The sequence below is a fragment of the Coffea eugenioides genome, chromosome 2, assembly GCF_003713205.1.
Source record: "Coffea eugenioides isolate CCC68of chromosome 2, Ceug_1.0, whole genome shotgun sequence".
NCBI classification, from domain to species: domain Eukaryota; kingdom Viridiplantae; phylum Streptophyta; class Magnoliopsida; order Gentianales; family Rubiaceae; genus Coffea; species Coffea eugenioides.
The window spans coordinates 72,433,715-72,460,117 of record NC_040036.1 but is presented as its reverse complement, the minus strand read 5'-3'; the positions used below and the strand labels follow the sequence as shown (position 1 = coordinate 72,460,117).

The 26,403-nt window shown below is 36.2% G+C and overlaps 3 protein-coding genes across 13 annotated transcripts; 2 read left to right on the top strand and 1 right to left on the bottom strand.

Moving 5' to 3' along the window:
• The first annotated feature begins 1,839 nt into the window (after positions 1-1,839).
• Positions 1,840-14,679, top strand: LOC113762818 (UDP-N-acetylglucosamine transferase subunit ALG13 homolog). 11 transcript variants are annotated; one of them, XM_027306422.1, is made up of 8 exons: positions 1,840-2,052; positions 2,773-2,857; positions 5,171-5,293; positions 6,147-6,224; positions 9,188-10,049; positions 11,709-11,933; positions 12,594-12,693; positions 13,850-14,679. In XM_027306422.1, the coding sequence occupies exons 6-8, from the start codon at positions 11,754-11,756 to the stop codon at positions 14,104-14,106; spliced, it is 537 nt and encodes a 178-aa protein (XP_027162223.1). In that variant the 5' UTR covers positions 1,840-2,052; positions 2,773-2,857; positions 5,171-5,293; positions 6,147-6,224; positions 9,188-10,049; positions 11,709-11,753; the 3' UTR covers positions 14,107-14,679. The 11 variants fall into 11 exon arrangements, with proteins under 11 accessions (XP_027162223.1, XP_027162229.1, XP_027162224.1 ...); XM_027306428.1 differs by lacking the exon at positions 1,840-2,052 and having other exon boundaries at positions 2,064-2,857; positions 9,188-9,307; positions 10,007-10,049; XM_027306423.1 differs by lacking the exon at positions 1,840-2,052 and having other exon boundaries at positions 2,064-2,857; positions 9,188-9,307; positions 9,910-10,049.
• Positions 14,680-17,345: 2,666 nt separating this feature from the next.
• On the top strand, positions 17,346-21,056 carry LOC113761688 (probable serine/threonine-protein kinase PBL7). Its single transcript, XM_027304783.1, has 6 exons — positions 17,346-17,878; positions 17,985-18,229; positions 19,200-19,588; positions 19,922-20,054; positions 20,325-20,414; positions 20,508-21,056. Exons 1-6 carry the CDS (start codon positions 17,563-17,565, stop codon positions 20,664-20,666), a joined length of 1,332 nt encoding a protein of 443 aa, XP_027160584.1. The 5' UTR covers positions 17,346-17,562; the 3' UTR covers positions 20,667-21,056.
• A 1,008-nt stretch (positions 21,057-22,064) lies between these two features.
• LOC113762597 (DNA excision repair protein ERCC-1) lies at positions 22,065-26,236 on the bottom strand. The gene is made up of 9 exons (XM_027306112.1): positions 25,933-26,236; positions 25,743-25,845; positions 24,739-24,842; positions 24,080-24,179; positions 23,851-23,927; positions 23,392-23,491; positions 23,142-23,213; positions 22,988-23,056; positions 22,065-22,718 (listed from the first exon to the last, which is right to left on the bottom strand). The coding sequence occupies exons 1-9, from the start codon at positions 26,181-26,183 to the stop codon at positions 22,380-22,382; spliced, it is 1,215 nt and encodes a 404-aa protein (XP_027161913.1). The 5' UTR covers positions 26,184-26,236; the 3' UTR covers positions 22,065-22,379.
• Between the last annotated feature and the right edge of the window lie 167 nt (positions 26,237-26,403).

Below are 26,403 nucleotides of genomic sequence, written 5' to 3'. Positions count from 1 at the left end.
ATAAAACACCAGCTTTTACGACTTTTCTCCATAAATTATCCATTTTCCCATTTTTCCATAAGCTAATTTAGGGGAGGTTTCTGAAATTATCCCTTATAATATATATGTGTATATAATATTAATAAATTAGATAATTATAATTATATTTATTATTATGAATATAAATTTATATAATGATTAGATTTAATATCTAATATACATTATAATTATATAAAATATTAGTATAAGTAATATTTATATGTATTATATAATTATAATTATATATTTATAATTGGAAGAGGGGGTTTACTCTCAGAGAAATTTGCAGTAGGAGCTTAGTCTTGGAAATTTGCAGAGGAAGTTGTTGAAGTGAAAGAAAAAGGGAAAGTGAAGACAACGTCATTTTTCACCTGATTTTGCTTCAGATAGCCACATTTACTTAACGGTCCGTTAAAGGTTGGCTAAATTGCCGTCTGAGGATGACATTTGGTCAAAAATTATTAATTCAGATACCAAATGTGTCATGCCCGAAAGATGAGGGACGAAATGTGTCTTGTGCCCAAGGTTTGGGGATGAAAACCGGTATTTTTTCATGGAAATTCATATTTCACCAATATTCTGTAGGTCATGTTTTGTCAATCTAAATTTGGTTCATAGTCCAAAAGACACCAAATTGATTATATTTCATCCAAATAAATCCAGTAGACTATTTCTTTATTTTGACCAAAATCTTTTGAAATAGGTGGGAGATTGTTGTAAATAAAATGGATATTTCAAAAGATCTTATCCCATATCGAAAAACTAAAAGGACTTCTCATCATTTATAATGTGTAGTCTGTTATTGGGATTATGTTAAGTTAATAACTAGTGTGGGTTCGTGCACATAAGAAATTGAGTTGGGCCGTTTCAGTACAAACTGACGGATTTCCCCCCTGCCTGTGATCAAAATTTGGCTTTTTCCTAAGAAGATAACATTCTCTTTTAACATTACTATCTATTAACATAAATTAAACGTTACTTTCAGTTACACACGTTTCTATGTTATCAGATATTATTTTTCAACATTACCTTTCAGTTACACAGAAAATTAGTCACGTTTTTAAGTTATCAAATATTATATTTTACTAACGTACACTTTCTGCTGCCTATAAATAGCAGCTGTGCTCCCACTTTAGAGACACACCATCAGCTGATAGTGGATACCTTTCTGACAATTTTCTTCCTCTACTTCTCTTCTTCTCTGACTTTCCCCCTCTGCTGGATTTAGCCGACGCTTGTTAAAGTTCTGATACTTCTTGTTATAAACAAGAAGAAGGCTTGTTTAATTCTGAAAAAATATTTTAACTTCACGAAATAGTTTCTTAGGACAGTGTTTTAAACACGACTCAAGTTACATTTTATTGGTTTAGTTAAAGTTGCTTTTTGCTATTTTTGACTACAGTTCCTACTAGAGATGCACGCGAGTCGAGTCATAATCGAGTAACTCGCGAGTAGCTCGGTCAACGGCTTGGTTTGAACTCGGGTTGACCGAGTTCGAGCCGAATCTCGAGCTACTCGATTGTCATTCGAGTCGAGTTTCGAGCCAATATTTTGAGGCTCGAGGCTTGTCGAGCTACTCGTCGAGTCGGGGGTATTTAAATAATATATTTATAATTTAAATAATATATATATTATAATTATAAAATGATCATTATGGGTATAAGTTTTACGGAATTTACAATAACTCTTTTTTATAATAAAATTTTATAATGGTAAAAAAGTAATAACATAATTGTAAAAAGACCCAAAACAAAAAAATGTCTGAAAAGGGGAAGAAAAGACGAGTGTGTCAAAAAATTGTGCAAAATTCCAGACTTTCTTCTCTGTTCGAACTCGAAGAAAGTTGAGAAGAAATTCACTTTCTGTTCGAAGTACATCCCTACCAACCACTGACTCTGAGTGATTTAGATCTAAACCCTGTCTCCGATTCTCCGTTACTCTCAGTCTCTCGTTCGTCGCCGACGCCGTTGCTCGCCGCATCTGTCAGACTCCATCGCCATCGCTACAGAGTGAGCTCGCCGCGTCTGGTTACTGGTATGTCTGCCTCTGCTCTAATGTACTATGATTGATTACCGCATCTGGTTACTCCAATCATATTGTGATGCCCCCTGACAAATATTATGGGCTCTGAGTTTGTTAAAGTTGGTGTCTTGGTAATTTTCGCCGCAGCTCTTCTGAGTTTTGTACAATTGCTAAACCAATTAATTGCTGGAAAATTTTCGGTCATCTGGTGTAACATGCAATGAGACAAGAGTTGCGAGTGCAAAAATCTTTTGCATTGGTTGTGATTCTTTCCTGATTGTCTTCATTAAATTACTCATTGGCTAACTTGGCTGAGGGGCTCTTGGATAGTGGTCTTGATATGCATCATATTAGTGGAATGGTACTATACTGCTGCTTTAGTTATGTAACAAAATTTATGGAAGCAAAAAACTTTGGAAGGAACACTAAAACAAAAGATACCAGCCTGCAAGGGCCCCTGTTTTCTGGATATTATGGTTGATCTTCAGGTCTACCAGACTGTTAGAATGAACCTACATTAGGTTTAGATTAAGAGTTAATTCAATACATGCAAATAAGTTTAAGCCAATTTTTGTGATTAATTATTTTGTGTAACCTGCTATACTTGTCCCGCATGGTCTGTTTCCTTTGTTCTATTAATTTCTCAGATAGTTGATGGAATAATTTTTTTCTTTTCTTATCTTCAAATTTCCATCTATGCCTCTGGGATTTCATTTTAATGGTGGCATTGAGGTCATCTTTGCTGGGCTGTCTGCTTTCTACTTCATGCCAGCATTTCACTCTTCAAAGCTATTCTTGGTTCTGTTAGTCGGGTCAGGTTAGTGACAAGAGTTTTCAACTTCATTCTTCTATATCTTGTTCAAACACTTGTAATTCTGCTGGACTATGGTCCATTTCTGAACCAGGAATATATTTTTCTGACATGTTCTTGTTTAAATCAGCTTTCTTTAGTTAGTAATTAGTGATATTTGTGGGGAAAAGGAATTTCTGGATAGATCTTGCCATCTTGGCATTGGTTTCTTGAATTGAGCTTGTGGTAGTTGGGATATTGTGGCTGTTTGAGATAATTGTTTGTCTCTCAATCTGGTGGCTCAGCTCATGTTTTGCTGAGTTTTGGAATTTTGTGGGGAATTTTGGTTAGTTTGGGTACTTTCGCAGAACTTAGGGGTGTTAAAGATGCTAACTGTGGGAGGTAGAATGTGGATACTTTTGGTTGTATTTGTATCGATGAATCATGGATTTTATGCCTCATTTACTCCAACTGATAGCTACTTGCTTGCCTGTGGATCTTCCCAAAACGTCACCTTGATTATATGCCTCATTTTTCGGTCAAGTCGAGTCAAAAAGCTTGATTAGGCTCGACTTGATAAGGCTTGACTAAAGGTCGAGCCTTATCGAGTCAAGTCTCGAGCTTAAAGCGAGTTCCTCGAGTCAAGCTTCGATTATCGATTTTTTGTACTCGGTCGAGCTCGAGCCGAGCTCGAGCCTAGGTATATATGAGTCGAGTCGAGCTCGAGTATAGCAATACTCGAGCTTGACTTGGCTCGATTACATCCCTAGTTCCTACAGAGATCCGGTGGATGAAAATAACATGAGCAACAAATTTGTAGAGCCTGACTAGCCAATGCGGAGTTTAGATCCTATCATGCAGATGATATGTAAGGCCACTATACCACCTGTTGGCCTGTATATTCTGGACATGATGGATGATTATATATATGACCTGGTTTCTGACGATCTTGATGTTAATCCTGGTCTAGATATTGACAGCAGTGGAGAGGTGATATACAAGATCCAATGTCATCTGGGGCTTGATTTTATTGTTAGTCCTGCATGAAAATTTTGTTTTTGGACCTATGGCCGCGTGATGGTGTGAACTTGAAGAATGGGTGTAAGGGCTTTTACGTGCAATATGCAGTAATTCAGACAATCGAACCAGTCATTCCAAATATACCTCTGATCTGCCGTGCAAAATACATAAAATATGGTGCCGCCACCCAATAAATCCTACATTGAACCCGATAAAATTATTTGAGAACTAAATTAGTGAAAAAAATCATAAAGAACGAAATTGGTTTAAGTAAAAAAGTTTATGGACCAAATTGGCGATTTTCCCTTTTTATTTTGCAGGCTTAAAATTTTAGATCACTCAATATTTTGATGCAATTTTTCCAAATACAACATCCATTGGACTCTGAAGCGGTCCCAACCTTTCTTTTCTTTAATATGACATCATATCATAATAATAATTCCTAACAGAATAAAAGAGTGAAGAAGTTATGAACAGTGTTCTGATCTTCGATTAACATATTCAGCAGGTGGGTTAACTTGGGATTTCAATTTGAAGTGGTAATGTGCTAGATGTGTGATTGCGTGGAAATGTGCAGGATGTGGCACTTGCGGTTTTGCTTGATTTTACCATTTTACCCTCATGTGCCTATTTTACCCTTGAATTGTGAACTATGGCTTCTTGTAAATTCACCAAATACTCCAAACTCCTTGATCAATGCTATGAGTTTCTTCTCCCTCCCGTGGGCCAAGACAAACCTTCCCCCCCTCTCTCAAATTTCTTCCACCCTTTTGCCTCTTCCTCGTCCTCACTTGTTAGACTTCAGTATTCCTTTTAATACCAGCCAAGTTCTTTCTTTCTCCTAGAAACATCGCAATTTTGAAATCAAAGATACAAATTAAATTTCTTCCGGCCACAGCCTTCTTTTTATGCGCCCCTTCTCTTGTCCTTGAACCAACCAATTATAATTTTACTGCTTCAGTTTTGCTCTCATTCTGGTATTTCTTTAGTTGAGGCCAGCGGCTTGATTCCCAAAGCTTTGATTTAATATTGGGGCTTTTCCCCTTGGATCAATTGATGAGACTCAGTTCATTCGATTTGGTGGGCTTTATTGTTCTTTTATCTCTTTCTACAGTTTCTTGATACATCCTTTTCGGCTTTTCATCATACATGAAACATTATTTGGAGGTATCTCACTTGGTTATGGGATGTGATTTGATTTTTTCTTTTTTGGGTTAACGTTCTGTTTTAAGTAGAGCATTCTATCGGTCACGTCAAGCTTTCTTCCCACTTTAATGTAGTGGACCTGAGGCTACCTGCATTTCTGTGTTTTCCATTTAGGTCCGTTTATTTGCAAGGTATGTAGGGAGGGGAGAGATGAGCTTTCTCTGTTAATCCAGTCGGTGGATGGTCAAGCATAAAGCAAAAGGTTTTAGAGAGGTTTCTCTATATACTATTGATGAGGTATTTGTGTATATCTAATCTTCATTGTGAAGGCTGAATTTTGATTCCATGTTTGCTGCCATCACTCTTTGTTTTTGTTACAATGATCTTCTTCTGGATATGAATTTCACTGATGTAGTTGTTTAAGAGTACTTAATTTTTGTTTTTTGTTATTCTTGTTGCTTCTTGGTCGTAAGATTGAAGATTTTGGTCTACTAATTACTGTGCGTGTTAGCTATTTGTTAATTTGTATTTTGAATATTAAGCATACTTTCACTTGATTGTTCTTAGGTTCTAGCTGGTAGGTATATTGGTGCAAGCCCCAGAAAATTTTAAGTATTTGGACATCTTTCCCAATAAGCGTTAGTTGATTATTTGACACTTGGCACCCTTCGCTTGCGCATAAGCGTAGGAGGCAGCCTCTTCCTTCACAAGCGCTTGGTATACACCCTCCCCTCACCTTCTTTCTCCTCCACCATCTTGTGTTCTTGGTGGTTAAAATCTTTTGCCACTGTTCAATACTGCTCGATCCCTCTCTCTTCCTGGCTACCATCTTTTGTGAGATTGGCAAGGTTTGTATGCTTCTTCACTCTTCTTACTCTTCCTTTGCCAAAAAGTACTTCTTTTTCAGTATAATATTGAAGTTTATCTGCGAAAACAGTTTTGCCAGAGATATGAATTGCCCAAGGAATTACGCAGCTTTAAGAAACAATGCTTAAAAATGACCATCTAAACACATACTGAAGCTTTACCTGTGTGTGATTAAATGAATCTTTAATCCCCTGTACGTGTATTTAATTGATTGAATATTTAATCCCATGATTTGTGTTCTGACCAATTTATGCGCTAAAGTATTTTGGTATGATCTTTGCAGGGTTTGAAAATCTCAAATTGCATGTGCTTCAAGCCGCCTTTGGTGATTCAGTGATTCTTAATTGAAACTTCAAAATTGGTTAGTAAACTTGCCAATTTGTGTAATTTAATGTGCTATGTTTCTGAAATCTGAAATTTTTTAAATGCTAAAGCTTATTTAGTCTTCAATTTCGAAACTAATATTATCAACCTATGGCCTCATACTTCACATGCATATAACTATCATCTGGATTTTTGATTATCTTAGATATGTCATATAGAGTTATCTTAGGCATGAAACTTCCATCAGTTGATAATTTCTTTCTTATGGTGAAAAGTTAAATTGATAGTTGTGGAGTATTTTGTGGTAAGAATTAAGATGTCGAGAGGACAATATCGCACTAGCGTGAATATATTTCTGACGCTTCAAGTTGGCACCATTTTGGATGAAATAATGGTTTTAGCTATATATTATATGATATCATCAGTTATTTATCCCAAACACAAGTTCCAAGGATATGATGTTTTAAATGAAAAATTGAAGGATTGATTAAGAGCAATGAATACAAACATAAGATGGTTGGACCAAAAACCTCACAGTGAATATAATAAATCAAAAACAGTAGTTGTAGGTATTGGAATTGAATCCAAGTCTTTTCCACTATGTCTTTTTCAATACTTTCTATAGCCAAGAATGATAGTTTATGAAATTTATTTTTTTTTGGGGGGGGGGGGGTGGGTGGGGGGGTTTGTGTCTTGGCTGTTTGACATCAAACAAAATATTGTTAGTTTTACCACTAATTTTGTGCATAATTATTTTGCTTCAAATAGGCCAAAAAGAATGTGCATTTTTTTCAAATGGTAAGTATCTTATGCAAATTACAACAGCAAACAAAATTGTTGTAGTGCATACTTCTCTCTTTAAATATTCTCTCATTACACAAGGCTGCAGTTGTTGTCACTTATTATGTTCATCAATGGTGTACTATCTCCATTTCAGTTTTGCCATTTGTGCTTCGGCAGAATAAGATGTCTATGGGTGGTGCAGTTAATAGTTAAAATGCAGAAAGTGGAGTATGTAAATAGAGAATAGTGTGTGGCAAAAATGGTTTGCTGGAGCATGTTTGTGAATCTCAAATATTGAGATGCAAGAATTACTCTCCCTACAGGTCATTTGTGATGAGAATTTTAGGCTTGGCTTAGCGTATGGATAGTTCTAGCACAACCTTTACTACAGTTTTTAAGTTTGATTTTAAAGGACTGATCTGATGTATGTTTGTTAAGACTACTGTGGCAAAATAGTTAGAAGCCACGACCATTGTAGTTCAATTCTAAGTAAATGTCATGTGAATGGTGCCTGAGGATGATTGGTCAAACATAAGCATCAACATCCCTGGATGAGAAAACTTGATGCATTCTTCTTGTTAGAGGCAATCGGCTGTTTGCTGTTATAATCACCATAGATCCATGAAAGTTGACCCAAACTTCTATTTGTGTCAAATCCAACACCTAAGTGGACAGGAAATAATTACAACTTTGAGAAAACTGATTTTTGTTATGCTGAACAAGGAAGGATGTCAGGATGGTCGATGGGTTTAGGGTCATTTAGGAGGATTTCTGCAGAAGGAAGAAAAGTGGTGACTACTACTGTCATGTGTTTTCTTCTGGAGACCTTTCTGAGAAGTCAAGAAAGCACTTGTGCCACAAGCCAATCAAATTCACAAAGCTGTGAAGGTTATTGATAATAGCATTCCTACTGAAATGGGGATTCCTAATTCCTATATTGCATAATTTCCTAAGCTAGTCATTTGATCAATCAGATCAAGCTACTGCAATTCTTCAACAATAAAATGACTATAGTAGTCAACTTTCTAAGTATATTTTCTGTGTATATCAGTGCTCCATTCAGAGTAGTATAGCAATTACTGGAGATGTAATTTACTATGCTATATATGTAGCAGGGAAAAATTTACACTTGTATCTGAACTGCCTTAATCTGCTCTCTGGGCATGAAGCACTTGAGCTTGCATATTTGTTTCAAGTATCAAAGATGATGCGCTTGGTCATGTGGACATTGGTACATCATTAGTCATTGGAGGCCATGCCTTTCTCGGTCCTAGTTTTTTACATGAAATACATGCTAAACTTTAAAGATTTTTGTGAAAATTCTGGTTAGTTTTTGTGCATTTCTTTGCAAGTGACTATTGTAAAGATGTTAAGATAGAATAGCTAATTTATCCAATAATCTAATCAATTATATATTGTGATTCTTCTGAACAGTGGCAGGCTTTCATTAGAATTGCATTTGGATCTCCTGAGGTTTGTTTTGTTCTTGGATTGGGAAACTTTTGTCCACTTCTGTACTAGGCATACTCCCGAATTATCTGTTGTTTGCAAAGCAACTTGTGTTTTGGTTTCTAGCAATTCTCTTTTGTTCATTGGTTTGAAAGGTGGTGGTGAATACCTTAATTGGCATTTCCGATACATTGATATGTTTTTTACTTCTTTCTAGATTTTTTTATTATTGCATTTGGAACGCATAACATTGTGCATGCGTGGATGTGTAGCTTTTATTTTTGGTTAGAACTGATAGAGATTCTTCAATGAAGTGTATTATTGTACTAGATTTTATGCTTCAACTATTTTACGCAGCTTATTGACAGATTCAAGAAATTCCTGCTATTTTTCTTGCATTAGTTATCTTAGGTGTCATTTTAATGTTGATTGGTTGGTCAGTATGGCCTTGGAGGACGTTCTTTGGCCATTTGAAAAGAATGATGTCGTAAAGAGTGTGCGTGGAAAGATTGGAACTACCACACCAACAACTTGAACATTTTGTATCTCAAGTGCCCAAGTTGGAGTTTCTTGTTTTAAAATTGTGGATTTGCATAGTTTTGGTTTGGCACTGTTTAAGGGTTGTCAGTTGATTGAATCACAATTAAGATGCTGTTTTTTTTTTTCCTTTTTCGAGATAGTTGAACACAAAATTTGTATTCAAAATTTGTGCAAGTTAACGGCTGTATCTTGAATAATCTAATAACCTTTTTTGCAATTTGAACTCAGGTCAACACTTTTTTTTTGTGACGGAGTGCAATTTGGGGCAACAGAGAACAGCTGAAACTTGTTCAGTACTAGAATTTGATTAGCACTGGAACCTTGAACTTTGAACTGCTGATTCTTGAAGTAATAGATCATGTGCTTACTAATTAGTGATTTTGATTTCAAATAGCTCGATGTATTATGGATAAAGAGAGTTTATAACCAATTTGTTGCTAATATTACATGTTTTTATTTGATTTTATTAAAAATAGGACCTGGGCAGGCTCGCGCAAAGCGCAAGGCCCAAAAAACTAGTAATTATTAGTATATGCATATATATGTTAGGTTATGTGAAGGTGTGTTAACGAGTGTCCTAAGAGCACCCATTAGAAAAACCCAAAATCATTTGAACGAGTTTATAACCATTGTTTTGCTAATATTACATGCTTTGGTTAACTTTTGATTTAAGCTGATTTAAGTAGATCTTGGGCACTCTTGCGCATAGCGTAAGGCCCAAAAGAACCAGTAAAGACTAAAAATGATAAGTTCGAACTGAAAAAAGGTAAGTTGTAGTGGTTAAAAGAAGTTCCCCCTCTAGTACCAAATCTTACCATTTATTTCATGAATCTTACCATTTATCCGATGAAACTTATCGACTGTTTAGTGAAATTTACTCATAATTGGTTGCTTCCATCCCTTCCTAAATCCATAACATCATTTTCATCATTTCCTTCCTTCCTCTACAGCTGCCACCACCGCCTCCCATTCTCCTAGTTCTTCTAATCACTACTCAATTAAATCCATCTTCTCTGTCTAAATCCCTCCTATATTTGCCTAACCCAGAGCCCTAGATCGAGCGAGGAATTTTGCCGGCAAGTGATTGCAGGTAAAGCTTCATCTTTTTTCCTGATATCTTCATTTTTTTATTGTTTCCTTCTGTGCTTAAATTGTTCAATAATTAGGTGGGAACAGGTCTGTCTCTGTTTTTAGGTTTTCAGTTTCCAGTCAGTATTTATTAAATTAAAGCTTTTGGGCTTGCTAATTAACTTGAGTTTTTGGGGTTATCACATTTCAATTGCATGAGCCTGGCTACGGTGAAGACTAGGAGTTGTGGGTCTTTTGGTTGTAGTGCTTATGTTTCTTGCATACTGGTCATAGTGTTAGCAGCAGCTTACACATGATTGTGTGGATTGGAAAGGTTTGATTTGCAAATGAACTGAATTACCATTCTAGTAGCAAGTTAGAAGAGCATCTGTGTAGAAAACACTGATTTTCCTGTCCAATACTTTCTTCAGCCCATGATTTCCTGTGAAGCTTGTTAAAAACTTAATTGTTGCCCAAATTTTGTGGGGAAACACAATCTGAGACAGTCACTTCTAAATTATGGTACTTTTTGGCAAGATGTTTTATTAATTCATGTGCAAATTGGCAGAAAGACTACATTTTTATGTTACGTGTCAATAACGTTTGCCCCTTCAAAGTTGATACTCTAATTCCTAGTAATGTTTGAGATGAAACTTTTTGACAGAGCATACCCAATTCAATCATAAATGTTTCAAATATTCTAAATGATATGTTTTCATTTTGTTCTATTCAAATAAAAGGCAATTTTCATGCAATTCTCTGTTTGGTTTTAAGGGTAGTAATGTGATCTACTGGATTTGATGTTGAGGTTGTCTTCTCACTGCAGTTTATTTGGATAAATTGAGAATAAGGGAGTGAGTATAATTATGTTTATGATATGGTTGAATACACATGCCTATGTGATTGTTGCAAGAACAAAGTGATGATGATAAAGCTTATAAAGATAATGGTCATCCAGTTACCCAGTTTAATTTGATCATAATTATGGTGGGATGTTTCAGTAGTTTCTAATGGAGAAGATGCATGCTATTGCTGTAAGGACCCAAGGCCTTTGCTTGGGTTTGTGTAATACTCTCAATATAAATCTTCATGAACAACTTCTGCGAAAATATTTTGTTGTGGTATCTTTTGGAGATGATATTAGATTGTTATGTATGGTCTAGGTGGTGGTTGCATTCTAACTTGCAACTCCTGACACAATCTTGCTGTATGGATTAAGCATAGGGTAGTGAATTACATGATTTGTCGTTCTTGGCTCTTGATTAGTGGTAGTGTCATTGTCAAGGCATATAATATTTGTGACCTATGTTGCGCTCAAGCAAGAATGAATGCTGGTTGATTGAAAAGGATTTTCCTCGACCACTGACATTAAGGCTCATGAGTTTCTCATCTTTGAATTTTTATCAGTTTTGGAGAACTTTTAGAAGTTTTCTTTTGGCAGAAATAGCGAGTATGTGATGGATTAGTCGACTTGAAATTTTGTACCTTTAACTCCTAGGGAATTCACTGCCTTTTGAGCTGAATTTGCATGTAATTTTTATAAATCTAACTTTTGGGATGACTAGATGTATACTAAGCCTCTAACGGATTTTTATGGTTGATTTCTTTTTCCTTCTTTCCTCTGTCAATGGCAGCATGTTGATTTTGAATATGTGAGAAATCATGTGCCTTTTTGGGACAGGTTGTAGGTTTTAGTCTTGCTTTGAAAAACTTGAAGAACTCTTAAATGGCCGAGGCAGATGAGGATTTGAAATCAAGGAGAACGGTTTTTGTAACAGTCGGGACAACTTGTTTTGATTCTTTAGTTAGAGCAGTGGATACTCAGGAAGTTAAGGAAGAACTTTTCAAAAAAGGCTATGCTCACCTTCTGATTCAAATGGGTCGGGGTTCCTACATTCCTGCAAAGGTAATTGTAAATATTTTGCTTCCTTTACTCTGATTGCTCCACTAAACAAGGTTGTTTTAGATTTTAAGTTGTTTATTAGTTGTTTTGATTGTTCAGCATTTAACCCAAAATGGAAGAAAATATAGCCAAAGTTATTGCATCAATCCCATTTTTGTTTTAGCTAGAATTTTAGTCTAGATTAGTTGGGAAGCCTATAAGAGATGGCTTGTTTGGAGAATGCTAAAAGAATTTAAGTAATTGAACGAAAGGGATGTTAAATATAAGCGAAGTCCTCAATGTATGCTGAAACGAAAGAGTTAAGTCTTAGATGTTGCTATAGCCTGAACACTGCCAGTTAATCAATATGTGTCTCCTAGATGTCTGGCTAGGACAAAAACTCCAATCTGATAGAGCAGTGGTCATTAGACATTGAATCTTGCAACTACTACATTCTATATATAGTGATGTTTAGAATGAGTTAGCCAAATAAACTAGAACTAGAATATCTCGCCTACTTATATGTTGATTTTTCTTGGGGAAAGTAGTTCCTAGTTTTAGACAATGGTTCTTTGATACCAAGGATAGACTTGAAATTTTTCTTTAACACTCGAAACCTTCTCTTCTGAGTTTGTACTAATTGTTACTTGTTTATTAATTTCTCTTAAACTTTTCTTTTTGCAGTCTACTGGAGAAAATGGGTCTCTGGAAGTAGACTGCTTCACATTTTCATCAAGCATCGCTGACTATCTGAGATCTGCATCTCTTGTTATCAGTCATGCGGGTAAATGCTCATCTTATTTCAATTTCATTATGTTAGTTTTTGTACTTAAATTGCATCTGCTTTTGACTCTTTTCAGACTAAAATTTCTCACCCATTGTATATTAGTTGCAAAAACAGCTGCATTTATAACTAATGCATGTTTCCAGTAGCTAGTGGTGGCATTGTTAAATAATTAGAGGTGCCTTTACATGTGCATAGTACACCTCTACAGATGCATAATTCTCGAGTACCAAAGCTTATCTGGATTCTTAATTGTCTTTAGGACATTATGTGCTATCTAGTACAATATCATAATGTACGGCCACAATGGAGGTTCAAACTGAACGACTGTAGATCTTTGGTGTTGCATTTATCGTGAAAAACCATCAACTCCCATCTTTATATTGATATAAAGTTGAAAAGATATTTCACTTGGTTTTAACATGTCATTTCATGGCTGCTGCAGAATGCTTCATGCTTCAAATTTTGTTTTCAACTTTGTCTGTATTTTGTACTTTTGATGTAAGATGGTATTGCAAATGTTGTCTGTTTCATGAAGTGGACAAAATACAAAGCATCACTGAATGTATAATGCTAATATACCAAACATGTTACATGTTTCAAGGTTGTGCAATTTGGCTTGTTGACAATTGTTTTACTAGTTCAATGTTGTGTTACTCAGTCCCTAATTTAAATTTAGGATCTATCATGCGAGAAAATGCCGGTTGTACTCAACTACAGTGTGTGTGTTGCTGCTGATTAAGTTTTGATTTTGCAAGTATTGTGTCAGAAAATTACTACACCTGTATATATTTGTATTTACCTATTTATACACTTTTTGGTTTCCTTTATTCCATCCAAGCCATGGAAATTAAGATACTTAAGCTTGCATTTACCCTACTAATTGCCACATTTGTACGGAAGATTTCTTCTTCTTGTACTCCCACCACTCTCTTACATTTTACCCCTCAGTTTTGCCTTTACTTGTAGCTTATCTCCAAACACATACTTGTTTTCCTATTTGGCAACACATTCTTGTGGATGTTTACATTAATCAGACTGTAAGCCGTTAAGGATAGAGGTCAGACAAATCTCAATGATTGACCAGATCTGATTGCCCCTTAGCTGAAAAGAAAATGACTAGATGAATGTATAACAAATTTCCATAATTTTTCAGGGTCAGGGAGCATATTTGAGACATTACGTTTACAGAAACCGTTGATTGTGGTAGTAAATGAAGATTTAATGGACAATCATCAAAGTGAGCTGGCAGAAGAACTGGCGGAGAGAAAACACTTATTTTGTGCTCGCCCCCAAACACTTTACCAAACCGTTGCTGATATGGATTTGGGATCTCTAATTCCATATCAACCTGGTGATGCAGCTCCAGTTGCCAAGCTTCTAAACAGTTTTCTAGGTTTTCCAGATGACTGAGGTGCTGTGGTACCCCTTGCCTAGTTTTATGTTAAAACTTAAATGAGGGGGATTGCTTGAAATGACTCTTCAAGATTGGTCCATCATTTTGAGTCCACAATTCCTTGTACTCTGTACTTCAATTGGGAGCAGAGGTAAGAAAAATCAAGCTCTTTAAAGTTCAAGTTAACCGAATGATAAGGGACGACAATCCTGTGTGTCAAAAGTAGCACACTTCAACAGCAAAATCACAACTCTGACTGATATTGATTGAGCAATTATGAATGACTGGTACAACACACTGGAAAGCTTTACTAGGTTGGTGGTGATAATAGGGCATCCATGTCTGGAAAGATAATTTGAACTTCAGACTTGCAATGTTCACCTAAGTTTGGGCTTTGGCCCTACTTGTATTCAATTCATGCTGGTATTGTTAATGTAATTGTTCCAACACAATAGGTGTAATTGCCACATGAAGTTTGTGACTTTACAGATGTGACATTTTTAACTTTTGAATGTGAAGCCAGTTTGATGCTTTGAATGTTATGTCAGGCATGAGATGCTTAGCCCATGCCAATGATGATTTGTAGCTAATTTGCCTATGGTAAGTTGGTCATCCGGAAGGGACTTGAAATTACGTCAGATAGTCGAAATCTTGCACTTGCAATATACATATATATGTATATGTATAGAGACACACACAGGTACATGCATACATGTACAGTTGGTTTAAGTCTCTAAATGCTCTCCCTCTCATTCCTGTTGTTTTATGAGATTGTGAACAGAATGAGATGAGTAGGTCTTGTACGTTTCTATTGTATTCCCGTCTTGATCATCCCCTGTATTATTGTGATGTAGCATACGGAAGATTTGAAAAAGTTCGGATAGAACTTAAAAGAGCCAACAAAGTAGCTCACAGCGTCTTTAATATGCCTACAATTCTTTGGCACGGGCAAGGGCGGACCTAGGGGAGCGGGAGCCCGGAGGGCCCCTATACCCCCCCCAAAGTTCTAGAAGTTTTGATTTTCCTTCCGTAGATAATTGAAAATTTTGAAAAAATGTTCTTTAAAAAAATTTAAAATTTTGGCCCCGTAAAAGTTTAAAATTATTTTATGTTATCTACTTAGTTTACATGAATTAAAATTGGTCCCCTTAATTTAAACTTTATGGTTGCTTTCAAAAAAAAAAAAAATAAAACTTAAACTTTCTGCTCCCATCTGGCACGAGATAGTTTTGGGCTATCATCTCTTCTATTTCTATTTTTTGTAGGGTTGGAAGGAAGGGTTTTGGAATGGATTTGGGCTTTTGCAAACTCGAACTTATGAATGTATTAGTATAATGAATGTAGACATTAAAATAACACCATATCAAAATTTAATTAATTAAAAATTGTTTATTGTAGAATTTTTTTTTCAATTTCAAATTAAGCGAATCCCACTGGTTGTTACTTGCCCTCTACAATCCGCATTGTGATTGTATATTCCAAAATCCGTTTGAAGCTGACCGGACTGGAGAATGTAATTGGGTTCCCTAAAATTCAGGGCAGCAATTGACTTTCGGAACACCGATTCCGGATCGTCCGATTCGCATGTGGACGCAATAAATCAATGCATTGCCAGTGCAGCCACCGGCGATGGTCGTAGGTCAACGCCCTCTGTTTCTCATCATATCCTGTGAATATCCTGTGACGCAGGTCACAGGTCAAGTTGGATCTGGATTTCTTTCTTTCTTATTTTTTTTTCTTTTAAAGGCCAAAACAAGAATCTGGAGCCCTGCTACTAGCTTCCACTATACGTGGATGGAATTGCACCTTTTAATATAGAACAACTTTTGAAATCTGTTGTAATATACAATCATATAACACAGATAAAATGTTACTAAGTGCCATCTTAATTAATGGTAGAGTCAAATGTTTGGGAAGTTTCTAAATTATTATCGCTGTCCACTTTTGGTCTCTAATTTATTTTTTGTCTCCTAATCTATTTTTTTTTATCTTCGACCGGCCCCTGAACAATTAAAAGTATATAATTTAAGAACTTCTTATCATTTTAGACATAAGTAACCAAAGAGCATATTTGTTCAATCTTGATTAAAAGTATCGGAAACTTAATTAAAAGTATGGAGAGCAGAAGTAAAAATCTTGGGAAGAGAAAACTCTCATTTTCCTTACACTCTTCGTGAGATTTCTCCACAAAATTTCTAAATTCATTGATTTCATACTTAGGTGGCCAAAGTTTCATCAAATTTTTCATGTCTCTCTTAGGTATAAAATCAATGAATTTGAGAATTTTGAGGAGAAATTTGATGTCGAGTTTAAGAAAAATGAAGGGTTTTCTTTTCTTAGAACTTCTGCTCCTACTCTTGATGCTTTTTGTTAAGTTTCGGTTGCTTTTGATTAAGATTGGACAAAAATGCTCTTTAATTTAGTTCCTTTTGACTTATGTCTTAAATGGTTAAAACTCCTTAAACTATGCACTTTTAATTGCTCAGGTCTCAATTGGAGACAAAAATAGATTAAGGGCTAAAAGTGGATAACGGTGATAGTTTAGGGGTTTTCCAGATTTTTCACTCTTAATTGTGTGGATTTATTCTTGAAGAAATGTGTAACTAAGTGGGGCATTTATTTGAAGAAACCGGACTTATTTCATTATCATAATGAAGCTAGTGTAGTTTTAAAAGAGCGTTTATATATTAGGGTGTTAATATATACATTGTCAGTGTATTTAAAATGAATCAGTGCATTTAAAATCATTCAAATATAGTAGATTCATGATCTGAGATTTGAAGTCAGAACCAAAAGTAGTTTCGGTGTCTCAAACCTATTTGAGACACTTGAAGTCATCCTCAGTAGTATATGATTTTGGTGATGGAGATCAGTTTGAACACATTCTTATACATGCAGTGATTATTAACCACCATATATGTTCAAAATCCTTTTCCTTAATGGTATATATTACAAGTCCATTTCAACTGTCGATTGCTTCGAAGTTTCACATGTATTTAGATGATAAAGTTGTGCAGATTACAGTTTGGTTATATGCTATCTATCTTGCTTGTACGGTCATGAAATGCATAGAAAACTTTCAATTTTATCTCACCGCAAGACAAAGACTTGACCCTGTACTCAATACAACATAAGAGACAAACTCAAGTACAGACAATTCCCTAGCACTCAACAATCATGATACACGCTCTATGGAATTATCAATTTAGGTAAACTATGGGCTTATAGAGGCAATATAACATTTTAAGAAGGAGAATAATACTACAATTTAATATGGATCATGTGGTCGCAAAACCAATATAGGAGCATCATCCTAGGAAAGAAAACAAAATTGTTTTACTACATATTCAAAATTGCAGCCTTTCTTTCCACTTCACAACAATACTCGACTCGTTTTGTCCTCTCTCTCTCTCTTTCTCTCGTGTTCTTTTCTTCTGGCTAGGTTCATTCATTCACTCTTTTCTGCATTTCTCATGGAAAACAGCACCATTTCAGCTCCTGCAATCCCTGAATTTGCAGGACAAAACCACTCCCAAACACACCAAAATTACCACCATTTGGAACCTGATCATCACCATCATCACGCTGCTCTTCCTTCTACCACCATCCTTCTAATAGTCATTCCCATCTTCATAGTCATTTTACTCCTAGCAATCTTTCTATTAGTAATAATGCTTCGAAAACTTCAGTTCCACAAGAGCCATGGCAGCACCAAAAGCGGAAGCATCATCAGCAACAAGGACTGCATGTTCGTTGCTCACAGCTCTATAAACATAGGCTCAAGTCCAGGTAAGACATAATGCAAAAATCCCTGCTTTAGTTGCTTGTTTTTGTACACTTTTTTATCTGTTCTTGATTGCTATGGGTATATGTTTTGCTGGTGAAATTGGAGCAGATGTCAAAGGCGGATGTTTGTATGGAAGCAGTGCAACTAATATGGCTGCATCCAAGCTTAGGGGTGTACAAGTTTTTACTTACAAAGAGCTTGAGATTGCTACAAACAAATTTAGTGCAGCAAATGTGATAGGAAATGGAGGGTATGGGGTAGTGTATAGAGGGATTTTGAGTGATGGGACTGTCGCTGCAATTAAGATGTTGCACAGAGAAGGGAAACAAGGGGAACGTGCCTTTCGATTAGAGGTTAGTGGACCTCATTTATTGCTGCTAGTTTTCGTATCCATTTTTTTTAAGCTACATAAGCTTGTCAATTAAACTCACCTGTCCGCTCACTCGAAGATTTTTTGTTTTTGGTATTTTCCCCTCTTTGGCTAAATACATTGGGGAATAAAGGGAAGTGGAGAGTGAGATATTTGCCTAAAAAATTAATGGTACTTCTGGCATTGGTCCAGCCATTGCTTTCTTGAACATCCTAATTGAACTTATTTGATGGGTGCTTGTCTGTGGTATGGCTGATTTCATGCAAAAGGTGGAGATGTGTTATCCTATCCTAGTCAATGGTTAGCTGCACATGAACCATAACCAACCAACCCAACCTTTAAGGTAGAAATAGTTGCTATCAAATATTAAATATGACTTGAGAAAAAGCTATAGTTTGTAGGATGTTGACTTAGTGGCTGATTGTGATTATAATACTGCATAAACAACAGTTTTGAAATTGTTAACAGCTTCTTATAAGTTAACTCAAAGTTGGATAAACTGCTCCAATTACTTTAGCTGTTGACTTTTCTCTCCCCCAAAACTGCTAAAATATATATATATATATATATATATATATATATAGAGAGAGAGAGAGAGAGAGAGAGGAAAGAAACTAAAGAGCCATGGGTACATTCATTCACATGCCCACACGAGTACACTACCCCTCATTCTGCTGCAATTTTGCCGTTTGTTACCTTCTTGCCTCATAGAACGTGTCAGGAATGTTACTCCCTCATCCCCCATTATTTGCAAGTGTATACCATGTACTTGCATATGAATTCCCTCAAACAAAGGCACATGGGTCTGAAATAATGAAGACAAAAATCCACTGAAGTGATAGTGCTCCCTAATCTTATCATATATATTTGTAATGTTGCAAATAAATACAAAACTATGAACTCCTTCAAATCTGTACAGGAAATTAAAGTTGTCCCTTTTTGTGCTTTGGCAGGTGGATTTACTTAGCTGCTTGCACTCACCTTACCTAGTGGAGCTTCTTGGCTATTGTGCTGATCAACATCACAGGCTCCTAATATTCGAATACATGCCCACTGGAACTCTGCAGCAGCTTCTTCACTCTTCCAATCCTCAATTTGGTAGGACTTTGAACTGGGGAATAAGGTTGAGAATAGCACTGGATTGTGCTAGAGCCCTTGAATACCTGCATGAATACACAACCCCATCAGTCATCCACCGTGATTTCAAATGCAGTAACATTCTTTTGAACCAAAATTTCAGAGCCAAAGTTTCTGATTTTGGGTTGGCGAAAATAGGATCAGACAAGCTGAATGGTCTCATTTCGACGCGCGTGTTAGGGACCACCGGATATTTGGCCCCGGAGTAAGTTTCTTGAATCCATCACATGTCAGACTTCCATCTTCTATTGTAAGTTTGTAACATATTGTACAATTATTATGCAACTCTCACACAAGTATGCACATGCAAAGGCAAATAAGGTCCCTATCAGGTACACAGTCATTTTTCTGTCTTTTCTAGTCATTGAAGGATTATGGTTAAAGCAGCAATTCAATTCATCCTCAGAAAAGAAACTAAATTGCACCTGTGGTCCTGTTTTTAACACATTGTCACACACTTGTTTACTTATCCATTTCTAAGCCTGCTTCTTCAAACTTTCTGCTGACTGAACCTGCATTGAACCTTGAAATGCTGCAGGTATGCTTCAACTGGCAAGCTTACTACAAAATCAGATGTATATAGCTATGGCGTGGTTCTTCTGGAGCTCTTGACAGGCCGCATACCAATTGATACCAAGCGCCCTCCTGGAGAGCATGTCCTTGTGTCATGGGTCAGTAATGATGTCCTTTGTGAATTTTTTTTTTCAAAGTACATTTCATTGTCCTGTACTTGATGATCACCATTATATACTAATCTGGCTTTATTGTACACCTCCTGCCGTAGTGTGAACGTTGCCCCTTTGAACCGCTCCCATATAATCCCTGGAATTTGAACAAGTACCTGAATCTTGTCAACAATGAAATGAATTTTGCTATATAAGTGGTCATGACTTTATCCCAACTCTCAAAAGCTTCAATGTTCGTCTTTCCATGTATTACAGGCTCTGCCAAGGTTAACTAACAGAGAAAAAGTGGTGGAAATGGTTGATCCAGCACTGCAAGGCCAATATTCCAAGAAGGATCTTATTCAGGTAAAGTTGAGATTAGTTTCTAATGACGAAATCCTGATTATCAAGTATAACAACTAAATATTGCTTTTTCTGCTAACTTTTATCTTTTCTCAGATAGCTGCTATAGCAGCCATGTGTGTGCAAACAGAAGCAGATTATCGCCCTTTAATGACAGATGTTGTGCAGTCCTTAATCCCTCTGGTCAAGATTCTCTCATCTAAATGTCCCTCTGGTTCCTTCAGATCTGTTCAATCGGTCAGTCCAAGAAAGTAATGCCATTTGACTGCTGAAGTTGAGATATTTGAAATCAGAAACATACTACTATGAACCTCCCATATCTTGTCCATTCCAAGCACTTTTGAGTTGCAACTGCAAAGAAAATTCACAGAATCAACTCTTTGGCCTATTCAGAAATTGTATAGGTTCTCTCCCATGGCTCTATCATGACAGCTCCTTTCTGAGAATGCTGATTGGAACGCTCAAAATGGAAGTAATGAAATCAGCGAGGCAATCTGAAGCAATAAAAAAGATAACAGTCAGGGTGAATTATATAAATTTGTATACCAGATAAGTCTTGTATATTTTGTTTTGGTAGATGAAATCCGTTTTGGCTCTATAAACAGGAGGTTGAAAAATAATATATAATTCTTACTTATATTCAAATTCATTGTACACAGAATTGTTAACAACTTCATTTGCTCTGCTTCTTTCATCATCTTCTAAACTTCTTCACGAATACATTCTAGTGTCACAATGAATTACTCCTGGATAAAGGAACAAAATTTGGCCATAAATTACTGTTGTATCTCAAAGATCAACACCGTCTTTCTAAGATAAAACAAGAATGTTAAAAACTCTCCCTGCCATTGAAATGCCTTTTAGCATAGCTCTGAGCATCAGATATGTTTTCCAGTAGCCGAAAATTCTTCTAATCAACTTAGGCAATTTAGAATCCACAGGTTTAAGCAAAGTATACATACCTTAGGTTATTTTTCATTTTCATTATGGAGGCTGTCTTATGATTGTTACAGAGCACCTTAATCCAGCAGAGTTGCTTGATTGGCATTAAAATGATCCAGTACATAACAGACAGTTCTTGGATTTTTATGCAAAAGGGATTTGTCAGAATAAGTTGCTTCTGGGAGACAATGACACTGCACTATTGAAGAGGGGATGCAGATGATGTAAATGGACCCCATTTCAAGATAGCAATCTTTAGATGGTAACAAATGATAAGAAGAACTAAAAGAGGGGAAACACAACACTAGGAAAAAATAAAACTGGTTACAGCTCAGACGAATATTTCCTGGTTTTGGTTTGGTAACGAGGAGATGTCTCGTGAGGTTTGCCAGAGACATGTTAGAAACACTTCGCTTTTGTTTACTTGCTAATCATGGTAAAGACCCCATTCCTCTTAGCTTTGCTCTAAAAGATGTAAAGACCCCATTCCTCTTCCATCTCCCTTATTAAGTAATATTTCTTTGTCAACAAACTTCGTGTCACTTTCCCGGAATTGAAAAGCGATCCTTGTTGAGGAAAAATTAGAGGCGAAAAGCCTGCAAGCTTCCATTTGAAATTCTTTAATATCTCTAGAGTAACTCAAAGCACCTTCTTTTCTCTGGCAATATTTTCTAATTCTGACTATGTCTAGCAATTTTGAAGTTTTTGAATGGAAATTTCTCCGTAATATCTATTTCTGCATAAGTTACAGAAGTTGCCATTGTCCAAAGAAAAAGAAAAAATGGTTACAGATGTTACAGCACAAAGTATAAATTGCCTACAACTTGTGATGTACAAAAACTACCTACATTTCAACATTTCAGAGATGCCTAACTCAGCGGGCTGGTATTGTGAGAAGGAATGGACGCAGGAGGATGGCAGATAAGGGAATGCAGAAGGAGAAAATGACAACAACAGAGTCACCCAAGGCCACAAACTTAGAAAAACAGCAACATTGGATGGGGACCAAATCCTAGATAAGTTTTTCTATTGACCTGCAGGCCCCTTGCCGATACACATTGGTTCGTCATTTGCTTCCACGGTAGCAATACTTTCCTCTTCTGTTTCATTTTTTTCTGAGTTATTGTTCTTTCTACCAATTCTGTCAGAGTATTTTGCAAAAGCAACTGACAATGCTGATTTAACGGCTAATTCAGATTCTTTCTTCCTCTTCTTATTTGCATCCTCAATTTCCTTGTCATCTTCCTTATTTTCACTTGCAGAGGTTGCTTCGGCATTGACATGGACAGAATTTTCTGGAACAGATGGACGGATGGGAACTACACGCTTGAAAGGCTCATGGAAAGTATCATACAGCCGTTTCACCTGAAGCATAATTAACAGCTGATTATATAATGTTGAAGAACAACGATTAAGATCCTCCAACATCCCCCAAGGGAAGAAGCATTTAACATCCCCAAATGAGTTAAAAGAAGCATCAATGACTGGGACACTCTGACAACAGACACATAACCATAGAACATTTTCAATATGTCATTCCTCGTATGACCATTTTAATTAGCAAAACTGTATAAGCAGCCATGCCAAAAATATAGTTTGCCAATTCCAATTATGACAATAAATTTACAAAGCACCTTGCGTTCTCCTATGCCGGGGCAACGAGCTAGATCCTCCATCGATGCGTCCATAATGTTAGACAGGGACTGGAAGAGTTGACAACTAATTTAGAAAAACAGACTAAGATATGATGAGAGCCTTTACTTGCAAATCACAACTGTACCAGCATACCCCAAATGTAGAGCCAAGAGTGACAACATCTGTCTTGTTAACATGCCGTACTGTTGTCAGAGCATGATTTAGCTGCAATAGAAGGTAAACTCATTTCAGCATCAGAATCCAACAACAACCATGAAAGATTCCATTTTGATATATATATATATATATATATATATATATATATGCTCAGTATTAGTAAGTTTAAATGTTCATTCTCAGATAAAATGGATCATCAAATCAAGGAACTCATTATTATTCTTACCCGTGATAAATAATCTGAGTCCATCTGGCCCTGAATAAGATCTGCTGGTTTATTTTCATAAACTTTTATTGTCTCCAAGTACCTACCACACTCTTCCAAGCTGAAAAAACACAGACAAGTGCAGTGACTTTGATTAGGAGAATGAAGCTCTCTAGCACTCAAAAATAGTTTCAACAGAGGGCAAAAGAACTTTCACCAGATAATGAATAAAAGTACATGATCCATTTGGGTTGATTATATGCAACTCATGTACTTTCAAAAATAATACTGATTCCTCAAACATTCTAAATCTTGTAGGTAATAATTATGCATGTTAATAAAGACTTAGAAAAGGCCACCATCATCCACTTGAGCTTCACATACAACAGACGACTGGAATCCAAATGATAGATGATTCCAACTAAAAGAAAATCATTAGGGTATAACAACTTTCCTACACATTTCATTTCAGGAAGGTACCTCCAACCACATAAAAGAGTGCAATCATGAAGCAGAGCTGTTTTTGTGACTTCGAGCAAAGGTTTAACAACATCTTCCTGGAACCAAAGAAACCTATTAGCAAATGAGATTCATGCACAACAAGTGGAAATTAAACAAAATCTCCTACAATGCCAAAAGGGAAAAAAAAAAAAAGATTAATAACAGTAAGATAAAAATAATAAAATAACAATTGTTTGCCGGGCCTTACAACATCCACATGGCACAAAACTACACGAAGCTTGAAGTTCTTCGGCAATTCCCTTATCCGATAATAAAGGTAGTCTGGATGAAGTAGATGATACCTAAGGCTACAAGTAAAGAAACTTGTTCACCAGGATGTCATACAAGAGAATAATTCAGGTTGCATCTCAAAATTGAAAATGACAGTTCTCTGAATTAGACTTTATTAACATAGTAAAGTAAATGCACACATAAGTTTTTCTATGCATCATTCTAGGCAGTTAATATCTCCAACAGCAGAGTTGAGCTGAATTTCACTTGATGATAACACCACTCTCAGTCATCCAATTTATTCCAACTTGACACAAGCTTAAGTAGTATGGTTAACCAGACAACAACTACAAATGAAGAGACATTGTGGTTGTCATGGATTGACATTGTTTTAGCTAGCTCCAATGTATTGAGAAGAAATATCAGCAGACTAAACCAGCCCTTGCAGGCAAAATTATGATTTAAGTCCTACAGAAATAAATTCCAGAATAAAAGTCTAATGCTAACAGCAGAAGTAAACTATCTTTACAATTTAAGTTATTCTTGACATGGCTTTTTCTATTTTCCCCATAACAGTAATAATGAAATTTTAACTTCAAGCAATGGGAAAAGTGAAGAAAAGGAAGAACTCCAAACCTTAGATAGAGTGCACAAGCATTCTGGCCTAATGAGTAGTCACAAACGACATCTGCAAATGACCATCTTACATTCCTTATATGTTTCAGCAAAGGATTTCCCTTCTGCATGTGAACAAAATTAACAAAAAAAGGATAATTAAATACACAGAGCTAAGTTTCAGAAGAGACACTACAAGTTCAGTCACTTAGAATATGGCAATGAACCTGATTCATAATGTATAGCACTAAAACTCTGGACTGGACTGTGCAGTCTGCAGTTTGAAGAATGCATTTGCGCTCAATCAAGGCAAAAACCAAATGCTTTTATAATGCTGCAATGCAATAGATATCAACCATACAAGAATCTACTATAAATCTTCCTTCCTTAGAGTATGTAAAATTTTTGTCAAAATCTCGTGGCCTAATAACCCATGCCACACTCCTCTTCTTACAAGATCAACTTGGTTATAAAAGCGAGGCAAGTGTGACTCTTTGCAATTTAGTGAATCCATTTCCGGATTCATTTGATTAAAAGTAAGACCACACCAACAAACAATCCTCATTCAAAAATATGATCATCCAAAGATTGATTGCAACACACACGGATTACGCAGAAAAGCTCGTGGAAAGTTTCTAAATTTGCAAGAAAGCATTCAAGATTAGGCAGTTCATGACTGCAGTCAAAATTACAGACTTTTTTACTGATTAACGTGCTACCCCTCCCCACAAAATAAAAAATCCAGCCACCTCCCTCCACCTCCCCCCCCCCCCCCCCAAAAAAAAGAAAAAAAAAAAGAGAAAACAGTATAGTATTGACATAAAATAGCATGAAATTGTTCGTTGCACAACCTTATTCTTTGATGACAAATTCCTTCAGCATTTTTACATTGATAGAGTAGTCCAGAGAAGTGCCATTAACAAACAAGATAATGCCAACAACAATTCCCTAGTCATAATATTGGTAATACATAAAGCATAAATCTTTTTATTTATATAATTCTTAATGCAAGTATTGATTGTTACCTGTCTATGGCTTACAAGGATGGCATTTCGACTGGGAACAGGTGCATAAGCTGAAAACGACGGCGTTGAGGAAGTTGAAGGACCCTCAGATTGACCAATTTGCCTAAGAAATAAGGACAAGAAAACTCAAAATTTAAAGAAAATGGTGAAGTTATTGCATTCATGAGGATGCAACTGAAACAGGGAATACCTCGGAATGGCGGAAGAGGGAGGTTGAGGAGGCGGAGGCGGAGGCGGCGGAGAGTAGAAATCCGAATTCTTGAGGAAATTGAAGGCTTGAGAGAAAGAGGTAGAAGGTTCGAAGAAAGAAGACGGCACCGTTCTGGGCTGAGAGCTTTCCATCACTTCTTCGTATGAGGGTATGTTTATCACGAATTTTGGCCGTTGGTCATTGCTATTTGGCGGCTGTGGTGGTTGTTCCCCGTCGTCTCCCTCTGCCATTTTCTCGCCGTCGGTCGGATTGGGAAGTCTCCGTTTGTCAAAATTCAGTTTGAGTTGAGCTCACCTCTATAAAGTACTTAGCATCTTATAATAATTATAATTATATTACTCCGTATTATAAGTTATATATGTTTCATCAATAATATTGTTCATTTTAAAATTACAATTCTCAAGCCTATTAATATTAATGCTAAAAAATTATGTATTATTTATTTAAATT

Coding starts and splice junctions, on each gene's coding strand:
- LOC113762597 (XM_027306112.1), bottom strand. CDS start 26,183: ATGGCAGAGGGAGACGACGGGGAACAACCACCACAGCCGCCAAATAGC. Junction 24,843..25,742: donor TCCTTGTAAGCCATAGACAG/GTAACAATCAAT, acceptor GTTCACATGCAG/AAGGGAAATCCTTTGCTGAA. Junction 22,719..22,987: donor CCGGCATAGGAGAACGCAAG/GTGCTTTGTAAA, acceptor ATTATGCTTCAG/GTGAAACGGCTGTATGATAC.
- LOC113762818 (XM_027306422.1), top strand. CDS start 11,754: ATGGCCGAGGCAGATGAGGATTTGAAATCAAGGAGAACGGTTTTTGTA. Junction 11,934..12,593: donor GTTCCTACATTCCTGCAAAG/GTAATTGTAAAT, acceptor TTCTTTTTGCAG/TCTACTGGAGAAAATGGGTC. Junction 12,694..13,849: donor TCTTGTTATCAGTCATGCGG/GTAAATGCTCAT, acceptor ATAATTTTTCAG/GGTCAGGGAGCATATTTGAG.
- LOC113761688 (XM_027304783.1), top strand. CDS start 17,563: ATGGAAAACAGCACCATTTCAGCTCCTGCAATCCCTGAATTTGCAGGA. Junction 19,589..19,921: donor ACCGGATATTTGGCCCCGGA/GTAAGTTTCTTG, acceptor GAAATGCTGCAG/GTATGCTTCAACTGGCAAGC. Junction 20,055..20,324: donor AGCATGTCCTTGTGTCATGG/GTCAGTAATGAT, acceptor CATGTATTACAG/GCTCTGCCAAGGTTAACTAA.